Raw genomic sequence first — 25,147 nt, 5'->3', positions numbered from 1 at the left:
AGAGACAGACAGACAGGCAGAGGGAGAAGCAGGCTCCATGCAGGGAGCCCTATGTGGAACTCGATCCCAGGACTCCAGGACCACGCCTTGGGCTGAAGGCAGGCACCAAACCGCTGAGCCACCCAGGGATCCTTAATCTACTCCTATGGATTTGCCTGTTCTGGAGGTTTCCTATAAATGGAATTATATGATAAGCGGTCTATTGTAACTGGCTTCTTTCACTTAACATAAGATGCTCCAGGTTCTTCCATGTTGGAGCATGATCAGAACTTTGATCTTTTTAATGGCTGAATAATATTCCATTGTCTGGATATACCTCATTTTATTTATCCATTCATTGGCTGATACACACTTGTTTCCACTTCTTGGCTATTATCAATAATGCTGCTACAAATACTCTTGTACAGTTGAATCTTGAACAATGTGGGTTTGAACCACAGAGTCTACTTATATGTGGATTTTTTTATGGTACAGTATTGTAAATGTGTCTTCCTTAGGATTTTCGTAACATTCTTTTCTGTCGCTTGCTTTGTTGTTAGAATACGGTATATAATACATATAACATACAAAATACGTGTTTGGCTGTTCATGTTATTGGTAAGGCTTTTAGGAGGTCAACAGTAGGCTGTTAGTAGTTAACTTTGGGGGTAGTCAAAAGTTATATGTAGATTTCCGACTGCACGGTGGCAGGTCAGCACCCCTAACTCCCATGTTGTTCAAGGGTCAACTGGATGTGTTCTTGCGTGGACACATGTTTTCATCTCTTTGTGTATATATCGAAGAGTAGAATTGCTGGGTCATATGGTAGCTCTGTGTTTAACTTTTTAAAAAACTGTTTTTGCAAAGTGGCTGCAGCATTTTATATTCCTACCAGCAATGTGTGAGGATTTCAGCATCCCACATCCTTGCCAACACTCGTGACTATTTGACCTTTTGATTCTGACCTTCCTAATGGGTGTGAAGTTGAATCTCAATGTGGTTTTGGTTTGCATTTCCCTGATGACTAATGATGCTGAACATTTTTTTCATGGGCTTATTTGCACGTCTTATCTGGAGAAATGTCTATTCAGATCCTTTACCCATTTTTTATTGGGTTTTTAAAATCTTTTTTTAAGATTTTATTTATTTATTCATTAGAGACCCAGAGACAGGGACAGTGGGAGAAACAGGCTCCCTTTGGGTAGCCTGATGCAGGACTCAATCCCGGGCCCTGGGATCACCCCCTCAGCCGAAGGTAGATGCTCAACCACTGAGCCACCCAGGCATCCCAGGTTTTTAAAATCTTTATCATTGACTTTTATTAATAGATTTTTATATGTTTTACAGATGAGTCTCCAATATATGATCTGCAAATATTTTTACTCTTTCTATGGACAGTCATTTCACTTTCCTGATGTTATAATTATTAAATTTTGAGGTAGTCTAATTTATCTACTTTCTTTTCTTTTCTTTTTTATGTTTTGAATTCTTATGTTTTCTTATGTTTCTTATGTTTTGATGCTTTGTATGAGAAAACATTGCCAACCCAACGTCACAAAGATTCATGCCCATATTTTCTTCTGAGTGCTATAGTTTTAGCTCTTAAGTTGAGGTCTATGATCCATTTTTTTTTAATATTTTATTTATTTATTCATGAGAGAGAGAGAGATGCAGAGACACAGGCAAAGGGAGAAACAGGCTCCATGCAGGGAGCCTGACGTGGGACTCGATCCCCGGTCTCCAGGATCAGGCCCGGGGCTGAAGGCGGCGCCAAACCGCTACACCACCAGGGCTGCCCTCTATGATCCATTTTGAGTTGGTTTTTATATAGTTTGAGGTAGAGGCACAACTTCAGTCTTCTGCACATGAATACGAAGGCTTCCCAGCACCATTTGTTGAAAAGACTATTCTTTCTCCATTGGATTGTCTTGGCAAATGTGTTGAAAATTAATTGACCTTAAATGTTAGGGTTTGTTTCTGGTGTCTCAATTTTTTTTTCTGTTGCTCTAGTCAATTATCTTTTAAAAGAGATTTAACTAATAAGAAAAAAATCTCATTTATCCATGCAGTTGCTATTTCTGGTCCTCTTCTTTGTTTAGATCCAGATTTTCATCTGGTACTGTTTTTCTTCTGCTTAAAGGCCTTCCTCAACTTTTTTTTTTTTTTTTTTATAGGGTAGATCTGCTGGTGATGAATCCTTTCATGTATGTCTTAATTCATCTTTGTTTCACTTTTAGGTTTAAATGATATTTTTGGGGGGCTCAGTTGGTTAAACGTCTGACACTTAGTTTCTGCTCAGGTCATGATCTCATCATGTGTCCTGGGGTTGAGTCCTACATCAGGCTCGGCGCTCAGCTTAGTGTCTCCTTGGGATTTTCTCTCCCTCTCCCACTGCCCCTCCCCTGGTGCTCCCTTGCATGTGTGTGCTCTCTCAAATAAATAAATTGATCGTTAAAAAAAAATAAAGGATTTTTTTTTTTGTGGGGCTAGAGAATTCGAAATGGATAGTTTTTTTTCTTTCACTTCATTAAAGATGTGGTTCCATTGCTTTCCATCAGAAATCCGATGTCTTCTTTATTATCTCTGTTTCTCTGTAGGTAACATATCCTTTTTCTCTGGCTGCTTTTAAGTTTTTTATCATTGATTTTGAGAAATTTGATTATGATGTCCCTTGGGGTCCTTTTTATGTTTCCTGTGCTTGGGGTTTGTTGAGCATTTTTGGATGTGTGAGTTTATAGTCTTTGTCAAATCTGGAATATTTCCAGCCATGATTTCTTCACATTTTTTCTGCTGCCCCCTCCCTGCTCCTAATCCCTCTCCTTCAGGGCTTTGTTACCCCTTTTCTTACCTCTTTGTTAGATTTAACAAATTACCCTTTGAATTAAATTGTATTTATTTATGTATATATTTATTTATTTATTTATTTTAAGATTTTATTTATTTATTCATGAGAGACACAAAGAGAGAGAGAGGCAGAGACACAGGCAAAGGGAGAAGCAGGCTCCATGCAGGGAGCCCGATGTGGGACTTGATCCCAGGTCTCCAAGATCACACCCTGGGCCGAAGGCGACGCTAAACCCCTGAGCCACCCAGGGTTTAATTTGTTTGTTTGTTTGTTTGTTTGTTTTTTCCCAGGGTTTAATTTAATTTAATTTAATTTAATTTTAATTAACTAAAGTTGCCTCACAACTCCCTTATATTCTTTTTATGCTTAAAATTCTTTTCCTCTCTGTTTCATTTTGGCCATCGAGTGACCAGTTTTTATTATTATGCCTTTAAATCCACTAATTTTTTCTCCTGCAGTGTGCAGTCTCCTACTTTCATCCAGTGTATTTTTCATCCTAGTACTCTAGTTTTTGTCTCTAGCCACTCAATTTGGGCATTTTTAAAGATCTTCCTTTAACTTTTTGGACATATGGGATATAATGACAACTTGTATCTCTTTTCCTACTGATTCTAGGATTTGTGTCAGATCTGGCTTGATTTCCATAGATTGACTAGTTCCTTAATTATAGGTCCTCTTGGGGGGTGGGGGTGAATGGGTGACGGGCACTGAGGGGGGCACTTGACGGGATGAGCACTGTGTGTTATTCTGTATGTTGGCAAATTGAACACCAATAAAAAACAAATTTGGGATCCCTGGGTGGCGCAGCGGTTTGGTGCCTGCCTTTGGCCCAGGGCGTGATCCTGGAGATCCGGGATCGAGTCCCACATCGGGCTTCCGGTGCATGGAGCCTGCTTCTCCTTCTGCTTGTGTCTCTGCCTCTCTGTGCATGTGTCTCTCATGAATGAATAAATTAAAAAAAAATCTTAAAAAAAATAATAAAATAAAAAATAAATTTATTATTAAAAAAAATTGTAGGTCCTCTTTTCCCACCTTTGTGCATGCCTGGTAATCTTTGATTAGATGCCAGACATTGCGATTTCACCTCGTTGAGTCCTGGATATTTTTGTATTCTTTTAAATCTTCTTGAGCTTTGTCCTGGGATGCAGGTGAGTTATTTGGAGACAATGATCTTTTCAGAACAGAGCTCAGTCTAGGGCCAATTATTCTTCACTCCATGGTAAAAGCATTTCTTGAGCATTTCACTCAATACCCAATGGATTATGAGTTTTCCCACTCTGGCTGGCAGGATAGGCATTGCTTTTGGCCCTTGTGGATGACTTTTTCCCCGGGACCCGGTTAGTTTCTTCACAGGCACATGCTGATCTGATTCCTCGCTAAATACTCAGAGAAGACCCTCTGCAGGTCTCCAGGATTTTTTTTTCTCTGTGTGGCATTCTCTTCTCCAATCCAGATGATAATAATGGTCTGGAGTGGTAGGAATGGAAAACAAAAATAATGGATTTGTAAAACTGTAAAGAAATAAAAAAGACTTGGGAGCATCCAGTGAGAAGAGAATTGGAATGTGGACTGGGACTACTGGTGGTGTGGTCCCCAATGGTGCTGGCCGGCAAGGAGAGAAGCACAGAAATTGAGGCCATTTAGGAACGTTCACAGCAATTTGACAGGGTAGATTGTAGCTTGGATTTTATGTTTCATTTTCCCACATTATTTTTATTTTCCAAGAAATTAAGTCTGACAGGTGGAAATGAAAAACAAAACAAAAGCCTGGCCCTTTACCGCAGGTAAACTGAGAAAAAGGAGGGAGGTGGGGGTGGATGAGATTTTTAGCTCATATAGGTTTCAGCTGAGGAAACTGCTGAAGGTCATTGGCGGGATCCTGGCAACAGTGACTTACTATGCTAACACTTAGTATGGGCCAGCACCACGTTGGGCTCCCCACTGGGACCCTCAGTTTTGTCCTCTCCACAACACCCTCTACCAAGGAACCCACAGGGTCACGTGATGGGCCAACCTTGCATTTCTGAGAAATGGCAAAGCCTGGGACCTGACCCTGGTTGCTTTTCTACTTTCCACCTTTTGCCTATTTCCCTGGCCCTCGGAGGCTGCCTAAGCCTGGGAAATCCTGGTTGGTTGTTACATTTGCCCTGAACCAATTTGTTCAGTTTTTCTGTTGGTTTGTATTAGCAGCTCATTGTAAGAGTTAACCTTTTCTGGAAGCAGCTGTTGGAACAAGTAGATCAGATAGGATTCTGTGCGATAAAGGAAATGGTGCATAGCTGCCGATTATTTTAATTAACTTTGATTTACATACAAATAGCCACAAAAGCCTGGTAACCAGTGGACAACTCAGAAGTTACCATCTTGGGACAGTAGGATAACAACAAAATCTAAACAGTTGCTCATTTTTAAAAAACTTCCTTTTTTCGAGGACTCCTCTCTGCCAGGAAAGCTTTTTTCACTTTTCACTTTTCAGGGAGATATTTTGGACAGTGAACTTTGTGATGGAAGTCTTCCAGCTAAGGGCCAATTACTTTTCCAGAATAGACAAGTTGTTTCTATTTCTAGAGGGAGAATGGTGAGCGTGGCACGTTTAGTTTTATTTGTCAGGTTAAGTGGCCAACCTCTCTTTGTGACATCTGTAACTGTGGTCACAGTTTCCTTCATCGAGCTACACGGGCTTTATCCCCATTTTTCTTTTCGACTATAGGGGTCTCTGGAGGCAAATATAAAATATCCATTCACTGTCAATGGTAAGTGGCTTTTTTATGAGTCTGCACATGTATTAGTCGATATTCTGTAAATTGTTGCTGCGATTGGAAAATAAAGAGCAACTATGATCATTCTAAAGCTCTGGGAAAACTTATTTGGTCTAATTTTGGTGTGCACATCACTATGTGTTTCCTGGTTTAAGGAATTCCTCTGTCAGAAGCGGGATGATTCTGAAACCAAATTATAAAGACCTGGCACCGACCTGCCTTGCACCTCAGTTCTGTTTGTTGCTCATTGTTGAGGGATGGACTTGATGATCTTAGCCCTTTTGTTTGACCAAGACGAATCATATGAAGTGGAAATGCTGGTTCAGAGACCAGCCTGAGGCATGGCCTGTCTCAGTGTGGCCCCTGGATCAGAACCTTCAGCATCACCTGGGAAGGGTAGACTCTCAGGTCCCTCCCAGACTTATTAAATCAGTCTCTGGGAATGAGGCTCGACAGTATGTGGGGTCTTTTTTGGGTTTTGGGTGTTTTGTTTTTTGTTTGCGTTTTTTGAGAGAGAGAGAGGACGCACAAGCAGGGGGAGCAGCAGGCAGATGGAGAAGCAGGCTCCTCACCCCGCAGGGAGTCGGATGCAGGGCTCAGTCCCAGGACCAGGATCATCACTTGAGCCAAAGGCAGACGCCCAACCGATTGAGCCACCCAGGTGCCCCAGCAGTCTGTGTTTTAACAAACCCACCAGGCGGTTCTGAAGCATGCTAAGCTTAGAACTACGGCCCCTGGACCATTCAAGGTTGTGCCATGCCTGTTGTGAGCACTGCTGCAGCCATAGGTATCTTCATGGTATCACACCTCCAGGTGTGTACCGCTGTAGGAAGTGAGTGAGGACAGTGGAACTCATCCCCCCACAGGGGAGTAGAGTGGGAAAGAGGTTTGCTTGGGAAGGCCAGCACATCCACCCCCTCCTCCCACCCCCAGTCTGAGAACTACTCAGTGCTGACTTTGTGCCAGAGAGCTAGGGTCAAATCCCAACTCATCTAGCTACCATAGGCATGTCTGCCTGACTGATTTAGCTTTTGCATAACGTGCTGATGGCGTTAAAATGCCTCAGGTGCAAGGTCATGTTGTTGCAGGATTGGCGAGTGACATGACCCACGCCATCCCCTTCACTACCTGCCTGGAGTTCTCAGTGGGTTATGCTGCTCCAACCTGTCCTGGTCCTGGCTGTAGTTTGGTGCCACCTACTGGTCTAGCGTGAATAGCAGCCAGGACCCTTCTGGGTTCTGGATCCTGCCCTTACATCGAATTTCAGGACCCTGGAGTGATTCAGCCTCAAGAATATTTTCCCTCTGCCTTCCTGCTTTTGAAAATGAGAAGCCTCGGGGTGCCTGGTTGGTTCGGTCAGTAGAGTTTGCAGCTCTCGCTCTTAGGGTCATGAGTTCGAGTCCCACATTGAGTGTAGAGATCGCTTAAATAAATAAATGTTAAAAAAAAAGATAGAGAGAGCAGGGTGCCTGAATGGCTCAATGGTTGAGCTTCTGCCTTTGACTTGAGTGGTGATCCCGAGGTCCTGGGATCGAGTCCTACATCGGGCTCCCCACAGGGAGCTGGCTTCTCCCTCTGCCTATGTCTCTGCCTCTCTCTCTGTGTCTCTCATGAATAAATAAAGAAAATCTTTTAAAAAATTACTTTTCTCCATTCTGCGATAGGAAGAGAAAAAAATGGATGGCACATGTAGGTGAGCACTCACAGGCATTAAATCGTGCAGGCAGTCTCATGGCACAGTGTGACAAGCATGAGCTTCAGAGCTTGAGGGTCAGACAAGCCTGGGTTCCTGTCCTGCTCACTTACTGCTCTGAGCATCAGGAGGTATAAAAGGAAGGTAATGTTTATCCCATCCGTATCATGAAGAGGAAAGGAAACCCAGAAAGTGGGAACAATCCTGGGGCGTCCTTTCCAGTGATTCCTGAGGATAATTAATTCCCACATCTGTGTACTGTTCCATGGTACTGACAAGTGATGGATTGGATTTCTACGTCATTCTTTGGTGAACCGTGTCCACACTTGCTGAAACCAAGAGCCTACAGTGAGTGACAGGAAATGATCTGTGGACTTGCCTGTAAAAGGCATGTGGTGGGAAAAGGCCAGACAGGAGGGCTGATGGTGCAGTAATGTGTGACAACATGAAACGTTTTTAAACTTGCTAGCGTGTGAAAGTTCTAAATGCAGTACTTGAAAGCTAGAAAGCAGGGATGCCTAGGTGGCTCAATGGTTGAGCGTCTGCCTTCCGCTGAGGACATGATCTTGGGGTCCCCATGGAGAGCCTGCTTCTCCCTCTGCCTATATCTCTGCCTCTTTCTGTGTGTCTCTCATGAATAAATAAAATCTTTTTTTTTTTTTTAAAGAAAGAAAACTGGAAAGCAATCAATAGATGTTAGGTTTTTTTTTTTTTCTCCTACTGATAAAATACAAACTAATTTAGTGTGGGATCTAATGGGGTAAAAAGTGGAGTTGAGTCCTTCAGAGCACACACTGGGCACCACCCTTTGCCTGTGGGGGAGTCTTCAATTGTTATTATTATTAATATTATTGTTATTGTTATTTTGGAACAAAGGAGAAGCGTATACAGCCTTTAAACCCTTCCCTTGGCCTCATGACTCTGGACATGGGACTTCTCAGCTCTGCACACTTGCAGCAATAGGATTTGTCTAGCTAGCTTGGCACTTTATTTATATATTTATTTATTTATTTATGTATTAGATTTTATTTCTTTATTCATGAGAGACAGAGAGGGAGAGAGAGGCAGAGACATAGGCAGAGGGAGAAGCCGGATGCGGGACTCGATCCCAGGACCCTGGGATCAGACCCTGAGTCAAAGGCAGATGCTCAACCACTGAGCCATCCAGGCATCCCTGGGCACTTTTTTTAAAAGGACGATTAAAGTCTTTGTTGTTTTTTTTTTTTAATGATTAAAGTCTTACCTGCTCCTTAGTAAAAGTTTGGGGAAGTGTAGTAAAGTGTAAAGAGGCACACAATCTGATCAGCGTCCTCCTCTCCACAGTCATGTAGATACCACATATGTCCACTAGAGGCACTGTTGCTCTCGGCAGATTTTTTTCCAGTCTTTTTTCTTTGAATTTCTTCTTTACATAGTTGAGATATAGTTCTTAGATCTTGCTTTATTACTTTTCATATTATACATAAGGGTTTTCTTTTACAAATTAAAGTATTGGGAGCACTTGGCTGATTTGGTTAGTAGAGCATGGTACTCTTAATCCCATGGTTGTGAGCTCAAGCCTCACGTTGGGCATCCAGCCTACTTAAAAAAAAAAAAAAAAAAAAAAAAAAAACAGAAAACGAGGGACACATGGGTGGCTCAGTTGGTTGGGCCTCTGACTCTTTGTTTCCATTCGGGTCGTGGTCTCTGGGGTCGTGGGATTGAGCCCCGTGTAGAGAAGGGCCTATGGCTCTATGCTCAGTGCAGTTTTCCTGAGATTCTTTTCTTCCCCCTCCCGTGCTTCTCCCCATGCATGTGCATGCGCCCTCTCAAAATAAATAAATGAATAAAAATCTTTTAGAAAACCTAAAGTGTTATTTATCAAATGATTAAATATGTACTTCTAGAAACATTTAATATAAAAGTGTATGAAAGCAAAAAGTGAAATTCTAATACCGTCTATAAGTGTCCTTAATAATAGAAAAAGTTCAAATATTGAAATGTATGAAGTAGTAAGAGAAAGTCCCTTTAATACAACCTACCAGGGCTATGTAGTACTAGATAATTTTAAATGATTGCACTATTGGCCGTGTAATGTCCTGGTAATGCCATCTACTAGTGCCAACCATTGTTAGTTCCAGCATGTGCTCTTTCAGAGTTTTTTCTCTTTTGTATATGTGTGTGTGTGTGTGTGTGTGTGTGTATATAAGTTACTGAAATGGAATTGTACAGTTGTCCAGCTTGCATTTTTCATATACTAATGTATTTTGAATAACCTTCTATAGTATAAGCATTTGCCAGTATCACGAAAACACTTATCTGAATGGTACTTTAAATGGCTACATAATATTTCATTATTTAGATGTTCTCTGTTTTATGTAATCATTTCTCCTAAGGCTTCCAATTTGAACCTAAGTACATATTTATCCACATTTCTCATTCTTTCCTCAAGCTAAGTCACAGACAGCCGCACCAAGTCAGAGATAAACATTTCACAGTTTCCTCTCTGGGGAGAGTTTATCATTTTACACTCTCATCAGTAACTTACAGAAATATGCCATGACAGCAGTCATAAACGACTGTGATCATTTAAAAAAAATCTTTGTTGATGTTTAAGTGAAAAAGCTCTTGTTTGATTTGTGTTTCTTAGAATACTCAGTGTTCTTAGAGCTTAGAGCGCTCAGTGTTCTGGCAGGTTTAATAGTCTTCCAGTGATTTCTGGAACAGAGGTAATATGCCCTCTATAAAACAAAAAATTAATTCCCAGCTCAGATTCCTTAGAACTTCCTGGACTTCGTTCCTGGAACCAGAGCTTGGATGTTCTCTGCTTCGGATCTGAAACCTCATCTTTGTCTAGGAAGTCCTATGCTGTTTCCAGATGCTCCCTGCCCCCAGAGTGGAACCTGTAGCCTTGCCCCCTTACTTTTTCTTCTTTTTTTTCTTTTATTTTATTTATTTATTCATGAGAGACAGAGAGACAGAGAGAGGCAGAGACACAGGCAGAGGGAGAAGCAGGCTCCACGCAGGTAGCGCAACGTGGGACTCCATCCCAGGTCTCCAGGATCACATCCTGGGCTGAAGGCGGCGCTAAACCGCTGGGCCACCCGGGCTGCCCGTCTTGCCCCCTTTCCTCTCAGAACCTGGGAGCAGCAAAATAAGCAATCCTCGCTCCCAGGCTGGACTTGGGCTTTACTTGTGGTCAGACAGCACAAGCCTCGTTTTCCTCTGCGGTGGGCTGTTTGTGTCCTTCCTTTCACCTTGGCTGCCAGGGAGGGACTAGAGGCTGTCACCTGGGTGCCTGATGGGGGCAAAAAGTGGAGAAAGGATACTCTAATTGGTTCTCATTTTCCTTTGTAAAACTTTGAGTCCTCTGGAATATTTATATAGAGGGGAAAGTTCCAAGAAAGTAAAATAATTATAAATGAACTTCAATGGCTGTTAAGGGGCAGGGGGGGTGGGAATCCTTGGGTGGTTCAGTGGTTTGGCACCTGCCTTTGGCCCAAGGCATGTTCCTGGAGACCCGGGATCAAGTCTCACCTCAGGCTCCCTGCATGGAACCTGCATTTCCCTCTGCCTGTGTCTCTGCCTCTCTCTGTCTCTGTCTCTGTCTCTCTGTCTCTCATGAATAAATAAATAAAATCTTTTAAAAAGGGGGGGGTAGGGGGTTCTGTTAGTGAACCCTGCAGTCATTTAGTTCTAAGTGCTCATTCTTGTTACCCTAGTTTCGCAGAGCCAGGGAATGCTATTGAAGTTTCTAGGACCTTCTAGAAGTGAGTATAACTAACTTTGAGGAAGGAATGGAAGAGGTTTGGAGAGCTAAAGACTTGCACTGCAGCCTTCTAACATATGCCCCATTGCTCTTTCCACACTCCCTCACCCCATTATAATTTGTTTCAGGCTATGAAAATAACATATAGTCATTGCAGGAAAAAAAACTAAAAATCACTCTTTTTTCTTTTTTTTTTTTTAACTCAGAGATAATGATTATTAACATTTGGCATACATATGTGTGTATGCTCATACACATAATTTTGTGATCATATAGGTGTGTGAGTATGTGTTTCCATGTCTGTACACACACACAAACACGCTTTTATACCACCTTTTATTTTTATCTTTTTATTTTTTTAAAGATTTTTATTTATTTATGAGAGAGACAGAGAGAGAGAGGCAGAGACACAACAGAGGGAGAAGCAGGCTCCATGCAGGGAGCCTGACATGGGACTTGATCCCGGGTCTCCAGGATCACCCCCTGGGTCGAAGGCAGTGCTAAACTGCTGAGCCACCTCGGCTGCCCCATTTTAAAGTATTTTAAATATTAAAGTAAAGTATTTTAAATATCTGTGTCATCAAACCTATTTTTGAAAACAATCTTTTTTTATGGTTGCATAATAGTATATGTGCTATAATTTATTAGGAGTCAGATATTGCTTAATGCTCATTTTTAAGTTTTTAATCTTTAAAACAAAAGATTTTATTGAGAGAGAGAGAGCATGTGCACGCGTAGTAGTGGAGAAGGTCAGAGAGAGGGAGAGAGAGAATCTCAAGCAGATTCCTTGCCACCTGAGCAGACTCCTGAGCCACCCAGGTGCTCCTCTTTGCCTATTTTTTTATATCAAGCTGTTAATTGAGTTATTTGCATCTCAGGGTAGGTTAAGTTGTTTTTTGTTCTACAGTGCAGATGTTTTTTCTGGTGTGTCATTTGCCTTTGGTTTATAGTATTTCACCTAAAGAAGGTGTGCATGTTTGTTTTTGTGTATAGTTTCAAAACTGCAGGAAAGTACAGTAGGAAATAACCTTTATTTACCTGCCACCCAGAATGCACAGATATTTATATGTTGTCCTTTTGACTTATTTCTGATAAAGGAAGTAGAATATTACAGACAGATTGGAATTGTCCTGGTTCCCCCTCCCATATTCCATTTCCCCCTTCCCCAGGGCAGCTGCTATCATGAATTGAGTGTATGGATCCTTCCAGTCCCAGTTTTTCTTCTGTTATCACATATACAAGATTAATAAGTATTAGTTTGTGTGTGCATGTGTTTGTTCATGCTTTAACATATACATACTATCACATAATTTACATATATCATTGAGCAGTTTTCTTTATTTGCACAACAATGTGTTCAGTTCAATTCATAATTATATATACAAATCTAGTTCATTTATTTTGACCACTGTGTAATATCGCATCCATGGACTATAACTCCAAATTCTTCCTAAATGTGTGTTTCTTTTTTTTTTTTTTTTAGATTTTATTTATCCATTCCTGATAGACAGAGAGAGAGAGGCAGAGACACAGGCAGAGGGAGAAGCAGGCTCCATGTAGGGAGCCCGATGTGGGACTCGATCCAGGGTCTCCAGGATCGCGCCCCGGGCCAAAGGCAGGCACTAAACCGCTGAGCCACCCAGGGATCCCCCTAAATGTGTTTATCATTTTTTCTATACTGATGAACATTGAAGATGCTGCTGGGTGTCTAGGTTTTCTTTGTAGTGCTGCAGTGAAAAACTGCACACGTTTCTCCTGCAAGCTGGGAGATCTTCTCAAAGGGCCTGCCTAGGGGTATGTGGTGGGTCATGTGGATTTCAGCTCTATGGGCTCTTACCAGATTCTTCCTAGAGTGCTCATTCCAACCAACACTCCCACCAGCCGTTTGAAAGGCTTCCTCCTGCCCACACCTTCACCAAGACATGGTACTGTCAGGCTTAGTGATTTTTAGCCCATCCCGGAATGAGATAGCATCTCATTGTGGTTTTAATTTGCATATCCTGATTGCTAGTGGGATTGAACATCTTTAAAAATAGTTACTGTCTAGAGTTTAACAGATTTTTCTCTTCTCTGCACTTTCACTTCTTACCCTCCACTCACTTTTTCCATTGGGTTATCTTTGTCAGATGGGTGGTTAGTGTTCTTTATGTTTTAGAAACTAGTGTCTTATTACGTGTATTGTGGCCATCTCCTGGTCCCTGGCCTACCTTGCCTTTTGCTTCTTCAACTTAGCGTATATTGCCTTCAGTTAGACCACTGGCAAGCCCTCCTCATATAAGGCCAAGTTGGAGGCGCATTATATTCTTTTTTTTTTTTTTTTTTTTATTCATGAGAGACACACAACACAGAGCAGCAGAGACACCGGCAGAGGAAGAAGCAGGCTCCATGCAGGAAGCCTGATGTGGGACTCGATCCTGGGTCTCCAGGATCAGGCCCTGGGCCGAAGGCGATGCTAAACTGCTGAGCCCCCCAGGCTGCCCCACATTATAGTCTCAAGGAGCACAACATCTATTCAGAATATTAAAAAGTTCTATAGGAACCGATCAGAGGGTTGGGGAGACATAGAGACAGCAGTGGGTCTGGCAGCAACAAGCAGGACACCAAGAAGGGGCTGAGCAGGCCAGGAGGAGGACGAAGCCTTCTTGGTGAGGGAGTTGCCGAGGCAGAAATGCTGATGGTCAGTCTCAGAGTCTTCATCCTTCCTTGCTTCTGCCTCTTTCTCTCCTCATGGCCTCCAGCCTGCCGGCCCCTGACCCACTCCTGCCTCCTTGCTCAGAACAGTTTGGCTTTTCAACAGTTTGATCTTTGGAACTTTGTGTATGTTGTTTCATGTGGAACAGAAGCCTGATTTTTGCTGTCCTATGTATCAACCAGCCTTTACCTCTATAAGGCATGCCTTTTGTGTCTTACTGAGGAAATCCTTTTCCACACCAAAGTCAAAGACAGTTACTCGCGTTTTCTTATGATAACTTTTGTTTTTCACACAGTCTTTAATCCGTCTGGAGCTTTTTTTGCTTTTGTAGTTAAACTTTCCTTTCCTTTTTTGTGGCTCTTCCTTTGCATCGATACTTTCTAGGCCCTCTCTGAGCTCCAACAGGTGTAGATCACCAGGCTTTTCTCTGCCGCCTTGTGCTCTTTGCTGGCTCTGGGAGTCCCAGGTCGGGATACTTGGTGTTTATCAAGGAAGTTTCTCTGCCTTGAGCACCTTTAGTGTTTGGTTTCATGTTCTGGACCCTGGCACCAAGGGGCGTGATTCCACTGGAGTTTAAAATTCGTTCCGTTTTTGAAAATTTCATGGTCTGTTGTGTATGTGTTGTGCCTAGGGCTCGAAATGTTCTCAGATCTGGAAATGCTACAGAGTCACAGACCAGGGTCTCTTATAAAGATGCTCCTGCTTACCTTGAACTTGTGACCCTTTGTATTTTATCATAAGGGATCAAGGGAATTGATAAAGTAAGCTACTCTTTTTTTTTTTAAGATTTTATTTATTTATTCAGGAGAGACACACAGAGAAAGACAGAGACACAGAAGGAGAGGCAGGCCCCCTGCAGGGAGCCCAATGTGGGACTCGATCCTAGGACCCCGGGATCATGAACTGAGCCAAAGGCAGGTGTTCACTGAGCCACAGGCACCCCAAAATATGCTATTCTTGTCAGCATCCTAGCTTTATGGAAACTAAAGTTACACCTGAAAAGCTGGGGTGTTTTGAAATTTTCCCACCCCTCCTCACTCCATTTATTTATTTATTTTTAAAATATTTTACTTATTTATTCATGAGGGACAGAGAGAGAGGCAAAGACACAGGCAGAGGGAGAAGCAGGCTCCGTGTAAGGAGCCTGATGTGGTGGGCTCCCAGTGCATGGAGCCTGCTTCTCCCTCTGCCTGTGTCTCTGCCTCTCTCTCTCTCTCTCTCTCTGTGTGACTATCATAAATAAATAAAAATTAAAAAAAAAAAAAGGAGCCTGATGTGGGACTTGATCCAGGGACTCCAGGATCATGCCCTGGACCAAAGGCAGACGCTCAACCGCTGAACCACCCAGGTGCCCCAACCTCCTCACCCCATTAATTAATTAATTAATTGATTAATTAATTAATTAATTAAAAAGATTTTTATTTATTTATTCATGAGAGATACAGAGAGAGGGAGAGAGAGAGAAGGCAGAGACACAGGCAGAGGGAGAAGCAGGCTCCACGCAGAGAGCCCGACATGGGATCCAGGGTCTTCAGGATCACACCCTGAGCTGAAGGCAGGCGCTAAACCGCTGAGCCACGTGAGCTGCCCTTCCTCACCCCATTTAGATCAGGACAAGACAAGAAAAATCATTATCCATCCAACAATGTGTATTTTCTATATAGTCGAGTCGAGACATGAAAATAAAGTTGACCAATTTATAGGACTTTCCTGATCAGTTTTCACCAGTGGCCTCTGGAGAACATGTCAAAGATGATGTCCCAAACACCTGTGGGAAACAGCTTACAACAGGCCGTCGCCCTGTACCCGCACTGAGCGCGCCTCTGCCATCCTGTCCCCAGATGTCTCGCTGGCTTCTTGCTCAGCGGAGGGCAAGTGGCAGAGGTGGGCGTAGGATGATTCTCAAGGCCGTGCTGGTGTCCCTGGCCACACAGCACCTGCCAGGGGCCGGGCCTGGCCATCCCAGGGCCACAGCGGCTTTCAGTAATCACACGCTCTTAGTGACAGTCGGCAATTTTGTGCATGTTTGTTTCTTTTCTTTTTCACTGCATACAACATTTTCTTTTCACCCTGCCTTTGTCTTTTTTCCTTAGGCCGGAAGCTGAGAGGAAAAGCCTTTTATTTTGTCAATGGCAAAGTGTTTTGTGAGGAAGACTTCCTGGTGAGTGTGTTCCCCAAACCTGCCCTGCCCGCAGTCCCGACCAGAGTCAGGGGGAGCCTGTGGGGAGACCTGGCCAGCCAGGAGAGTGTGGTTCCCCTCGGTGATCCCCGGCATGGGTCCTGGCTTTCCTTCTGTGGATGCAGGGGGTGGCCTGGGATCCCGAAGCAAATGACAAGCTGCAGAGCTTTGTGCCTGGAAGGGACTCGAGGGTCACCTGGCCTGTCGTCTTGGTTCTGCCCATTTCTGCCGACCCCACCTTTCTTAAGCCTCCGGACTGGGGCTCAGGCCTTCGTTCCTCGGAATCCTGGCTGCTCTCTGTGGGCATCCAGCCTCCGCCACACTTCAGAAGTCTGTCCGCGGGCCAGTGACGCCCAGCCCTGAGCACCAGCCCTGTCGGCACCTCTCAGGCCAGCGGATGGTCCCCCGGGCTGTCCCCCAGCCCTTCACGTCTGCTTGTCTGAAGCAGAAGCATCATGCTGCCTTGGGTCCTCATCTCGGAGAACGGTTTTCTGGGCTTATCCTTGGCCCCTCCTCCTTCCCACTTCTCCCAGAAAGTGGCTGAGCATTGATCCCCGTGCCACCACGGCCTCCCTGGGCCCGCTTAGCTCCCCGGGATGGCTTGTAGCTCAGCGCCCCCACCCTGGGCCCTGCATCGCAAGGGTTCAAGGCCTGTGCAGAAGCTGTGCTCCTGAGCCCAGACCTGTGGCTCTCCCACTCTGCTGCTCGCTTGCACCCCTGCACAGCCTCAAGCCTTTGTGCCCTAGCTTGTGCCACTTCCCCTGCCTGGAGCGTCTTCACCCTTTTTTTGCCCCGATAGCTGACAGCTGTGCCCCCTCCCCAACAGCGAGCTCCCACCCTCCGTGCAGCCACCACACCAGGGCCTCTCTGGCGCAGCAGGTAGAACAAGGCAGGGTGGCCTCCCCCAGCCCTTTCTCTCTCCCCTGGACATGCTTCTTCCCCTGGACCTCGTCAGCCCCTCACCTAGCACCAAGCATCCAGTGGCGCTCAGTAGACAGTGGATGACCTGAGCCTACGTTCCCCAGAAGACCCAGAGGTGGCTTGGGTTTGATGCACTGTGGCCCAGGCTTGCCAGTAACAGACAGGCCGACCCAAACCAGTAGAAGCAAAAAGGCAATGCACTCAGCAGGGGCCTCTGAGTCACTTTCTCTTCATTGGGGCCCTGCCTCTGCAGCATCAGCTCCTTCCTCAGGAGCTTCCTGGTGACCACCTGGTGGCAGTGGCATCGCTCTGGGGTTTGCATCCTCTACTGTTCAGCGCTGATGGCCCAGAGTGTCCGTCCTGCTCCTCCAGCCTCATTGGCTCTATTGGGTCACATGCCCACCTGTGGGCACAATCGGTGCTGAAGGGAAACTGGGGTTCTGATTCCCCAGGTCAGAGTCAGTGCCCTGCCTTGCTTCCCAGCAGGTGGTCACCCCCCCCCCCCGCCCCACTCTTGGGAGTGCAAGGTGGGGATATGGCTGGCTCCCCCTGAAAGTAAGGAACTGCCACCCCTGGGACTGCACAAAGTTCCCTTTTTCTTTTTTTTCCCACCTTCCTTTGTATTACAGCCCCCCCCCCCATGTGTGTAATATCTAAACTTTAGTATCTTTCAGTATGTGGTATCTTTTCTCTGTGTGCTTTCCTGAAAAGCGTTCCTCATTTCTTTTGAGAGTGTGTGTGTGTGTATATGTGTGTTTGGTAAAGATAGAGAGTATTTACCAAGTTTCTGTGAAACTAAGGGCATTGGCTTTTTAACCAGACCAGACTTGAATTTGATTCCTATTCTTACCTCTTAAAGGCTATGTGACCTTGTGAAGGTCACTTGACCTCTCTGAGCTTTCATTGCTTTCATCTTAGAAATGGGATGATACATACTTTGTTTTAAGGATTAGAGAGGGGTGCCTGGGGGTACCTGAGTGGCTCAGTCGGTTAGACATCAGGCTTCCACTCCGGTGGTGATCCTGAGGTCCTGGGATCGAGGCCCACGTTGAGCTCCTTGCTCAGCTGGGAGCCTGCTTCTCCCTCTGCCTGCTACTCCCCCTGCTTGTGCATGCTCTCTCTCTCTCTCTCTCTCTCTCTCTCTCTCCTTCACAAATAAATAAATAAAATATTAAAAAAAAGAGAGAGGTCCCTGGGTGGCTCAGTCAGTTAAGTATCTTCCCTCACCTCAGGTCATGATCCCAGGGTTCTGGGATGGAGCCCCACATTGAGCTCGTTACTCAGAAGGGACTATGCTATGCTTGTCCTTCTCCTTCTGTCTCTTTCCACACTTGTGCGCACATGCTTGCTCTCTCAAAAAAATAGAATAAAACAAAATCTTAGGGATGCCTGGGTGTCTCAGCAGTTGGGCGTGTCTGCTTTCAGCTCAGGGCATGATCCTGGAGTCCCAGGATTGAGTCCCACATCAGGCTCCCCACATGGATCCTGCTTTTCCCTCTGCCTGTGTCTCTACCTCTCTCTTTCTGTGTCTCTCATGAATAAATAAAATCTTTAAAAAAATCTTAAAAAAATGTTTTAAGGATTAGAGCCTGCATCAGACTCTCCTGAAGGGCTTGTGAAAATACATGTTACCAGATCCTCTCCCAGCATTTCTAATTCAGTAGGTCTGGGGTGGAGCCCAAGAATTTGCGTTTTTTACAAATTCCCAGATGATGTCAGGGAACTCCTCTTTGAGAACCACTGGCTTAGAGATTGAAGCCTCTCTATGCACAGCCTCTTACACAGAGCCTAGCATGTTGTGGATGCCCAAATGCAGCTCTTGTTAGAGTGAGCAGTATTAGTATTTGTAATGACTTTGTGGCAGAAGACATTCCATGATTCATCACACAACTGTGTTGTCCTCTGGGAAATGACAGATTCCTGTATGGAGTGACACATCTTTCTGAGAAGTTCCTTGTCATTCTGGTGGGCAAGTGACTGGGTCATCTGTCTTGTCTGGGTTTAACTTTCTTTTCTTTTTCCTCTGCAGTACTCTGGGTTCCAGCAGTCTGCTGACAGATGTTTTCTTTGTGGACATCTGATCATGGACATGGTGAGTAGGGTCAGCCAAACAAGATGATGGCATGGTAGGAGGGGGAGGCATTGATAGAAAAAAGGAACTAACAGTGGAAAACTGTATTTCCTACCTTGATTTGTGGTTGCATCTGGTTTTATTAAGAAAAGACCTGTGCAAGGCAGCTGCTTGCTCTAGGAGAAGCCACATTGTTGGCTTTTACTGATATAGCATGCTTAACCATGTAGTCCACACAGTGTTGTGTCTCTCTCTCTCTTTTTTTTTTTTTAAGAATTTATTTTATTTACTCATGAGAGACAGAGAGAGAGAGAGGTAGAGACACAGGCAGAGGGAGAAGCAGGCTCCATGCAGGAAACCCGAAGCAGGACTAGATCCTGGGTATCCAGGATCACGCCCTGGACTGAAGGTGGCACCAAAACGCTGAGCCACCCGGGCTGCCCTATGTTGTGTTTCTTTCTTTTTTTTCTTTTTTCATTTGTTCCATTTTATTTTATTTTATTTTTTATTTTATTTTATTTTATTTTTATTATTTTTTTATTGGAGTTCAATTTGCCAACATATAGCATACAGTGTTGTGTTTCTGATGATGCTCTTTTCTCTGGGCTTTTTGGATCATACTGGCCTCCCTCTGATTTCCTGTGGTCCTTGTGATGTCCTAGGTGAGATGCCAAATGCCAAACTTCATCTGCCTTGGAGTTGGGTACAGAAAGCTGGATAAACACAGTTGCTTGCCCCATGTTCTTCCTGGCTCTTTCTGTTCCTGAGATGAGTTTTGGGGGCCTGTTGTTAGTTCTGAGAGAGCAGAACAAGAAGCAAGTTTTATACATTCTGTTCCTCACTCAGCCACTTTCACTCACTGGCTCTCTGAGCTTGTCTTGGGCCTCAGTATCTTTATCTCTTCACTGGGGACAGTTTTTCTTTCCTGGCCTCCTTATAGGGTAAGGTTGTGAGGTTAACAAATACAGAATACTTAGTGTATCTCAGGGATCAAACTGTTCACCATTGGATATCAGGCTTTTAGAATTTCTTTAATATACTGATCAAGGAAAAGTATCATACAACATTCCTTTAGTTGGAAAGCGGTAAATCCCCTCTAAGCTGACACATTAACTATTCTGGAGAAGGGAATTGCTAATCATTGGTATTTTTTTCTTTTACCTTTTTATTGAGAAACAACTAGAGTAAAGAAAGGGTGTGTGTACATCTTAAGTGCACAGGTGAATGAAGTTTTGCATATGCACATACCTATGGAACCACACCTGGTCAAAGTGTGGATGTTTCCCACATCCCACACCTCAGAAACTTCCTTCTTGTCTTCCTTCCAGTCCAGAACCCCTCCTCCAAAGGTGCCCTCTGTTCTGAGCTCTATTGGTCTGCCTTTTCTCACTTAAACAAACAATAGCAAAAACCATTTTGGGGGGATGGGGCAGGGCCAGTGGGAGGAGGAGAGAGAGAACTTAAGCAGGCTCCATGCCCAGTGTGGAGCCCAGAGCGGGGCTCGATCCCACGACCCTGAGATCATGACCTGAGCAGAAATCAAGAGTCGGACGCTTAATCAACTGAGCCACCCAGGCGTCCCTAGAAAATGTTTTTAGGTTCATCCATGTTGTATCCTGTGGTAGTAGTTCATTTATTTTCATTGCTAAGTAGAATTCCATTGTATGGATACAGCAGTTTGCAAATCTGTTGTTCTGCCAGTGGGGATTTGGGTGGCTTCCAGTTTGAGGCTATTTATGAATAAAGCTGTTGTGAATATCTTTGGCATGTTGCTGGACAGAAACACTCATTTTTGTTGGTTTCGTGCTAATATGTATAAAACAGCAGTGAACCGGAGCCTGCCCTGTTCACGAGGACAACTTGCTGTTGTCCAGTCTTGAACATACCACGGCAGAGCTTAGCCCTGTGAGGGCTGAGTCCTCATTAGTAGCCAAGCCTCCCTGGAAGCATGGCCATCCACCCATTCCCCCAGAGGAGGCAGGGAGCCACACACCCTTATTCCTACCTTCCACAAATGCCAGCCAGACTCCACAGGGATCTGTTTCTTTGGTGGAATTTGTCCTCAATTTTAGAGTCCTTCTGGCAAACCCACCACATTTGAAGTCAACAGTATCCAAATCTATGAAGGTGATTATACCCTATTTTTATTTCTGGGTGTCATCAGGCTTCTTTGGGCCTCAGGGTATTTCAGTTACCTGTTGCTACATGATGAACCACCCCAAGAGGTCATAGTTTAACACAGCTCGTTTATCACGATCCACAGAACTCCAATAGGGCTCAGCGGGATGATTGTTCTGCTCCGTGTGGCATTGGCTAGGGTCACTTATTCAATGGTGTTCAGCTGATGTCCCATTTAAGCACCCCGAGATGGGCTCTGCCCTCCAGGCCTCTCTCCCTGTGGCCACTGATCTCATCCAGTCATCTAGGTTGGACTTCTAACAGCAAATGAGGAAGGAGAGCTGCCAGGCTTCTTAAGTCCTTGACTCGAAATCTCTCAACATCATTTCTTCCCCATTCTGTTGATCACAAACATCACAAGGCCAGTCTCAATACGCGGCAGGGCAGTAAGGAGGGGCTCTCCTCCACTTCTTGAAGTGAGGACCAGCCTTGCATGCAGGAAGGGAAGGAATGAAGCTTTGGAGGCCACCTCTTCCACACAAGGATAGTGCAAAGTTGAACCTGGGTCCTGGCAAGTCTTCTCTAGGACTTGAGAACTTTTAGCAAATGTCTGTCCGGTAGTGACACCTACTTTTAAAAAAAGAACCCTTAACTGCTGCCAAGAATTTTTGTAACGCAAGAAAAAGCATGCCTGCAGATGCCATTCTTGGTCCTCCAAGAGAAACAACCAGTTGTCCAATTCCTTATGTAAATTGTGCCCCCCTCCGCCTCCCCAGTTAGTAGAGGAGAATACTCTGAGCTTGCATGTTGAAAGTGGACATTTCCCCCCACATTAAAAAGAATCATCACAGCAAGTCAAAATGCAGCAAAATGGCATCTGTGTCCTGCCATGCTTCAGGCTCGTTGTGGGTGAAGTTAATTTAAAGGTCTCTTCTGCCAAGATGGCATTAGCCAGAGAGCGAAATGCATTCCAAGGTACAGATTGCCAGGTGGACTTTGGAAGCCTGGCCAGTTGTTCTTCCTATTTTGGCAGCTTATTGCAGATGGAGAGGGGCCTCAGGGGTTAGTGACACACCAGAGGGAATGAGGAAGCTGGGAGAGCACTCGAAGTTGCCAGCTTGCCTCGGAGGCTACACCGTGTGAAGTGTGGCGTTGGCCTTGGCGGGGGAGAAGCAAGCCTCGATCTCTGGAAGGTGCGCACCCTTCCTGCAAGTGTCACGTGCATCAACACAAACTCAAACCAGTGGTTTTTCCATTTTAGCTTGCATTGGAATCATTTTATGAAAACACCAACTGCTGGGCCTGACCCTAGCTCTTCCGATTCTGGAGATCGGGGCCTGAGGATGTACATTTATAACAAGTTCCCAGGTGATGCTCATGCTGCAGGTCCAGGGACCACACTTTGGGATGAGCTGCCTTAAAAGGAAAACTGTTTGATGTCACCTAGCAAGGGGGCAGGAGGGACACAGTTCTGAAGGGAGGTGATTTGGCCACTCGCTGACATCCCCAAGGACATTCTTTGCATCTCTTTTCCCTCCTACCCTCCCTGTCTTAGCTCTGTCCCGGCTTCTTACCTTTCCAGGCATCATAACCTGATCAAATGACATTCAGAGGAAGGTTTGTGGGACTTTCTCTACACTGTATTTTAAAAAATCAGCAGCAGGGCACCTGTGTGGCTCAGTTGGTTAAGCGTCGACTCCTGATTTCTGCTCAGGTTGTGATCTCGGGGTTCTGGGATCCAGCCCTGTGTCAGGCTCCACGCTAGGCAGGGAGTCTGCTTGGGGATTTTCTCCCTGTGCCCTTCCCCCTGTGCACACACATGTTCTCTCTCTCTCTCTAGTAAATAAATAAATCTAAAAAAAAAAAAAACAAAAAACAGAACACCAACAAAGAGGCTTTGCTTAGGCTTGGCTTTGAGATAGTGAGTGGTTGAGTCACAGCTTCTGGATTATCACGCTGCAGAGTGAAAGCTGCTTTGGAGGGGCTCTTGGGAGGCAGAAGTTAAGAGGTTTTCTGAGCTCTGCCATTTCCATGTGGAATTAACTTTAATCCTTCATGGATGGGCTGCTTCCTAAATCTGGGACGGAGCCTTGTGTGGCCCTGCCTGCTTCGCATCATTTCTGGCAAAGAACTGCAAAAGAACCTTCTGTATTCTCCTTTGGAGGGTTATGTAGAGGAGAAGGATCCTGTTTGGCTCCCTCCTGTTGTACATTCACCCAGATTTGCCTTTCCTTCCCTGTGATCTCTTGATGCTGGTCCAAGTGCAACTCAGACGAGTATGCATCATGTGGTGTGATCACACCTAGGGTCCCTCGGCCTGACATGTTCCTCTCCTTCCCACCGTCCAGCCCGTCCCTGTGGTCCCCGCTGAGTCCCGGCTTCTTCTTTTCTGCCCCAGATCCTACAGGCCCTTGGGAAGTCCTACCACCCCGGCTGCTTTCGCTGTGTCATCTGCAACGAGTGTTTGGACGGGGTGCCCTTCACCGTGGACTCTGAGAACAAGATCTACTGTGTCCGAGATTACCACAAGTAAGGAGGGATGGGGCGCAGAAGGGCTGCAGGTGCGAGCCACGTTGATCTCACTGTGTGAAGGGTGGACACCTGCTGAGGGGCATCCTTGGGCTGCTTGTACCCTTAGGCCACAGTCCAGCAAAGGCTTAGTGGTTTTAAGGGTGTAGCAGGGGTTGGGATGTGTGGGTGACTCAGTGGTTGAGCAACTGCCTTTGGCTCAGGTCATGGTCCTGGGGTCCTGGAATTAAGTCCCACATCAGGCTTCCCACGGGGAGCCTGCTTCTTCCTCTGCCTATGTCTCTGCCTCTCTTTCTGTGTCTCTCATGAATAAATAAATAAAATCTTTGAAAAGGGAGGGGTGTAGCAGGGGCCACGGGAGGTCCACTGATGCCAGTGCAGACAGGAACTGGTTATAGGATCATGTTTACTGAAAAATCAGAACCCAAATCCCTAGACTCAGATTCCTGGTGAGGCCTCAAGAGGCATCTGTCAAGCTGGTGTCTCCAGCTTTACTCAGCCTCACATGGCAGCGACTCAGTGCTGAGTGCCACCACCTTGGCGTGCCTGGGCCTGTCCATGCTGGGCACCATAAGGGAAAGAAACAAGGTAATCTTTATGCCTAGTAGAGTAAGAGGGTCCAGGTAGGCTTGGTGCTACTAAACACCTCCCAGGGAATGAGCCAGGCTATCTTGATACAAGGGCTGGGGGTGGGCGGTTCAGGTGAAGAGTGATGGGCAGGAGACCAGCCGTGAGGAAGGCTCCGTATCGGCTTCAGGACTTGCCTCCCAGGAACAAGACAATACACATTCTACTGCCTCTTCTCCCGGCAGGGTGCTGGCTCCCAAGTGTGCAGCTTGCGGGCTTCCCATCCTTCCACCTGAGGTAAGATACTTTTTCAGACCTGTTCTTGGTGTCTTCTATGACATGAATATCTCCCCAGGATCATCGACAAGATCTGTGTCCCGTCCTTACACCTTTGAAAACAATCCTTCTAAAATGCCCCCTCTGACATTAATAGTGTCCTCACCAAGAAGCCCCTCTCTCATTGGCTGGTCTCCCCAGCCCAGTGCCCCTCGTGTGCCCTATTTGCCTTTCATTCATTATTTTTTAGAAAAATCACTCTCCACATAGGTGGTTTCTTCAGTGTTGACCCTGACATTCCAGAAAGTAGGACGGCTGTCCCTCCTATTTCCTCTCTTCTCAGTTAAAGATGTCCTCTCTCCAGTGGGGGACCTCACTATGGATTTATGCTCTCCTGAGGCCACCCACTTGCTACCTCAGAATCCCCTACCACAGCATGCGGAACCTAGTGGGTCCCCCAGCTGGGCTCTCGTTCTTACTTTTGCTCCATCCAGGGCTCAGATGAGACCATCCGTGTCGTGTCCATGGACAGAGACTACCACGTGGAGTGCTACCATTGCGAGGTAGGCCCCTCCCTGCCCAGATGCCTTAAGCCTGTTTAAAAAGTGCCAGAGAAGAGGATCCCAGGTTGACTGGGGCCTGAGATGGTCAGGACGGTGTGGTCAAGGGCTGCCCTCCAGGTCCAGGGGTGAAGCCTGACTTGTGGGGAAGGTTGGAGGACATGCAGATGTTTGGGACCTAAAGGTCATTACTGTTTTCTCTACGTCTGT

General features: G+C 45.4%; 1 protein-coding gene across 1 annotated transcript in view; it reads left to right on the top strand.

Moving 5' to 3' along the window:
• The window catches only part of LIMD1 (LIM domain containing 1), a 66,499-nt gene that overhangs the window by 40,079 nt on the left and 1,273 nt on the right, over positions 1–25,147 (top strand). The window contains exons 3-7 of the mRNA XM_055344455.1: positions 15,810–15,877; positions 18,846–18,908; positions 23,404–23,534; positions 24,347–24,398; positions 24,872–24,940. Coding sequence (XP_055200430.1) covers positions 15,810–15,877; positions 18,846–18,908; positions 23,404–23,534; positions 24,347–24,398; positions 24,872–24,940 — 383 coding nt within the window. The remainder of the gene's footprint in view (positions 1–15,809; positions 15,878–18,845; positions 18,909–23,403; positions 23,535–24,346; positions 24,399–24,871; positions 24,941–25,147) is intronic.

This window comes from Nyctereutes procyonoides, unplaced genomic scaffold, assembly GCF_905146905.1.
Source record: "Nyctereutes procyonoides isolate TBG_1078 unplaced genomic scaffold, NYPRO_anot_genome, whole genome shotgun sequence".
In the NCBI taxonomy this organism is placed as follows: domain Eukaryota; kingdom Metazoa; phylum Chordata; class Mammalia; order Carnivora; family Canidae; genus Nyctereutes; species Nyctereutes procyonoides.
This window is presented reverse-complemented; position numbering and strand designations above follow the sequence as displayed.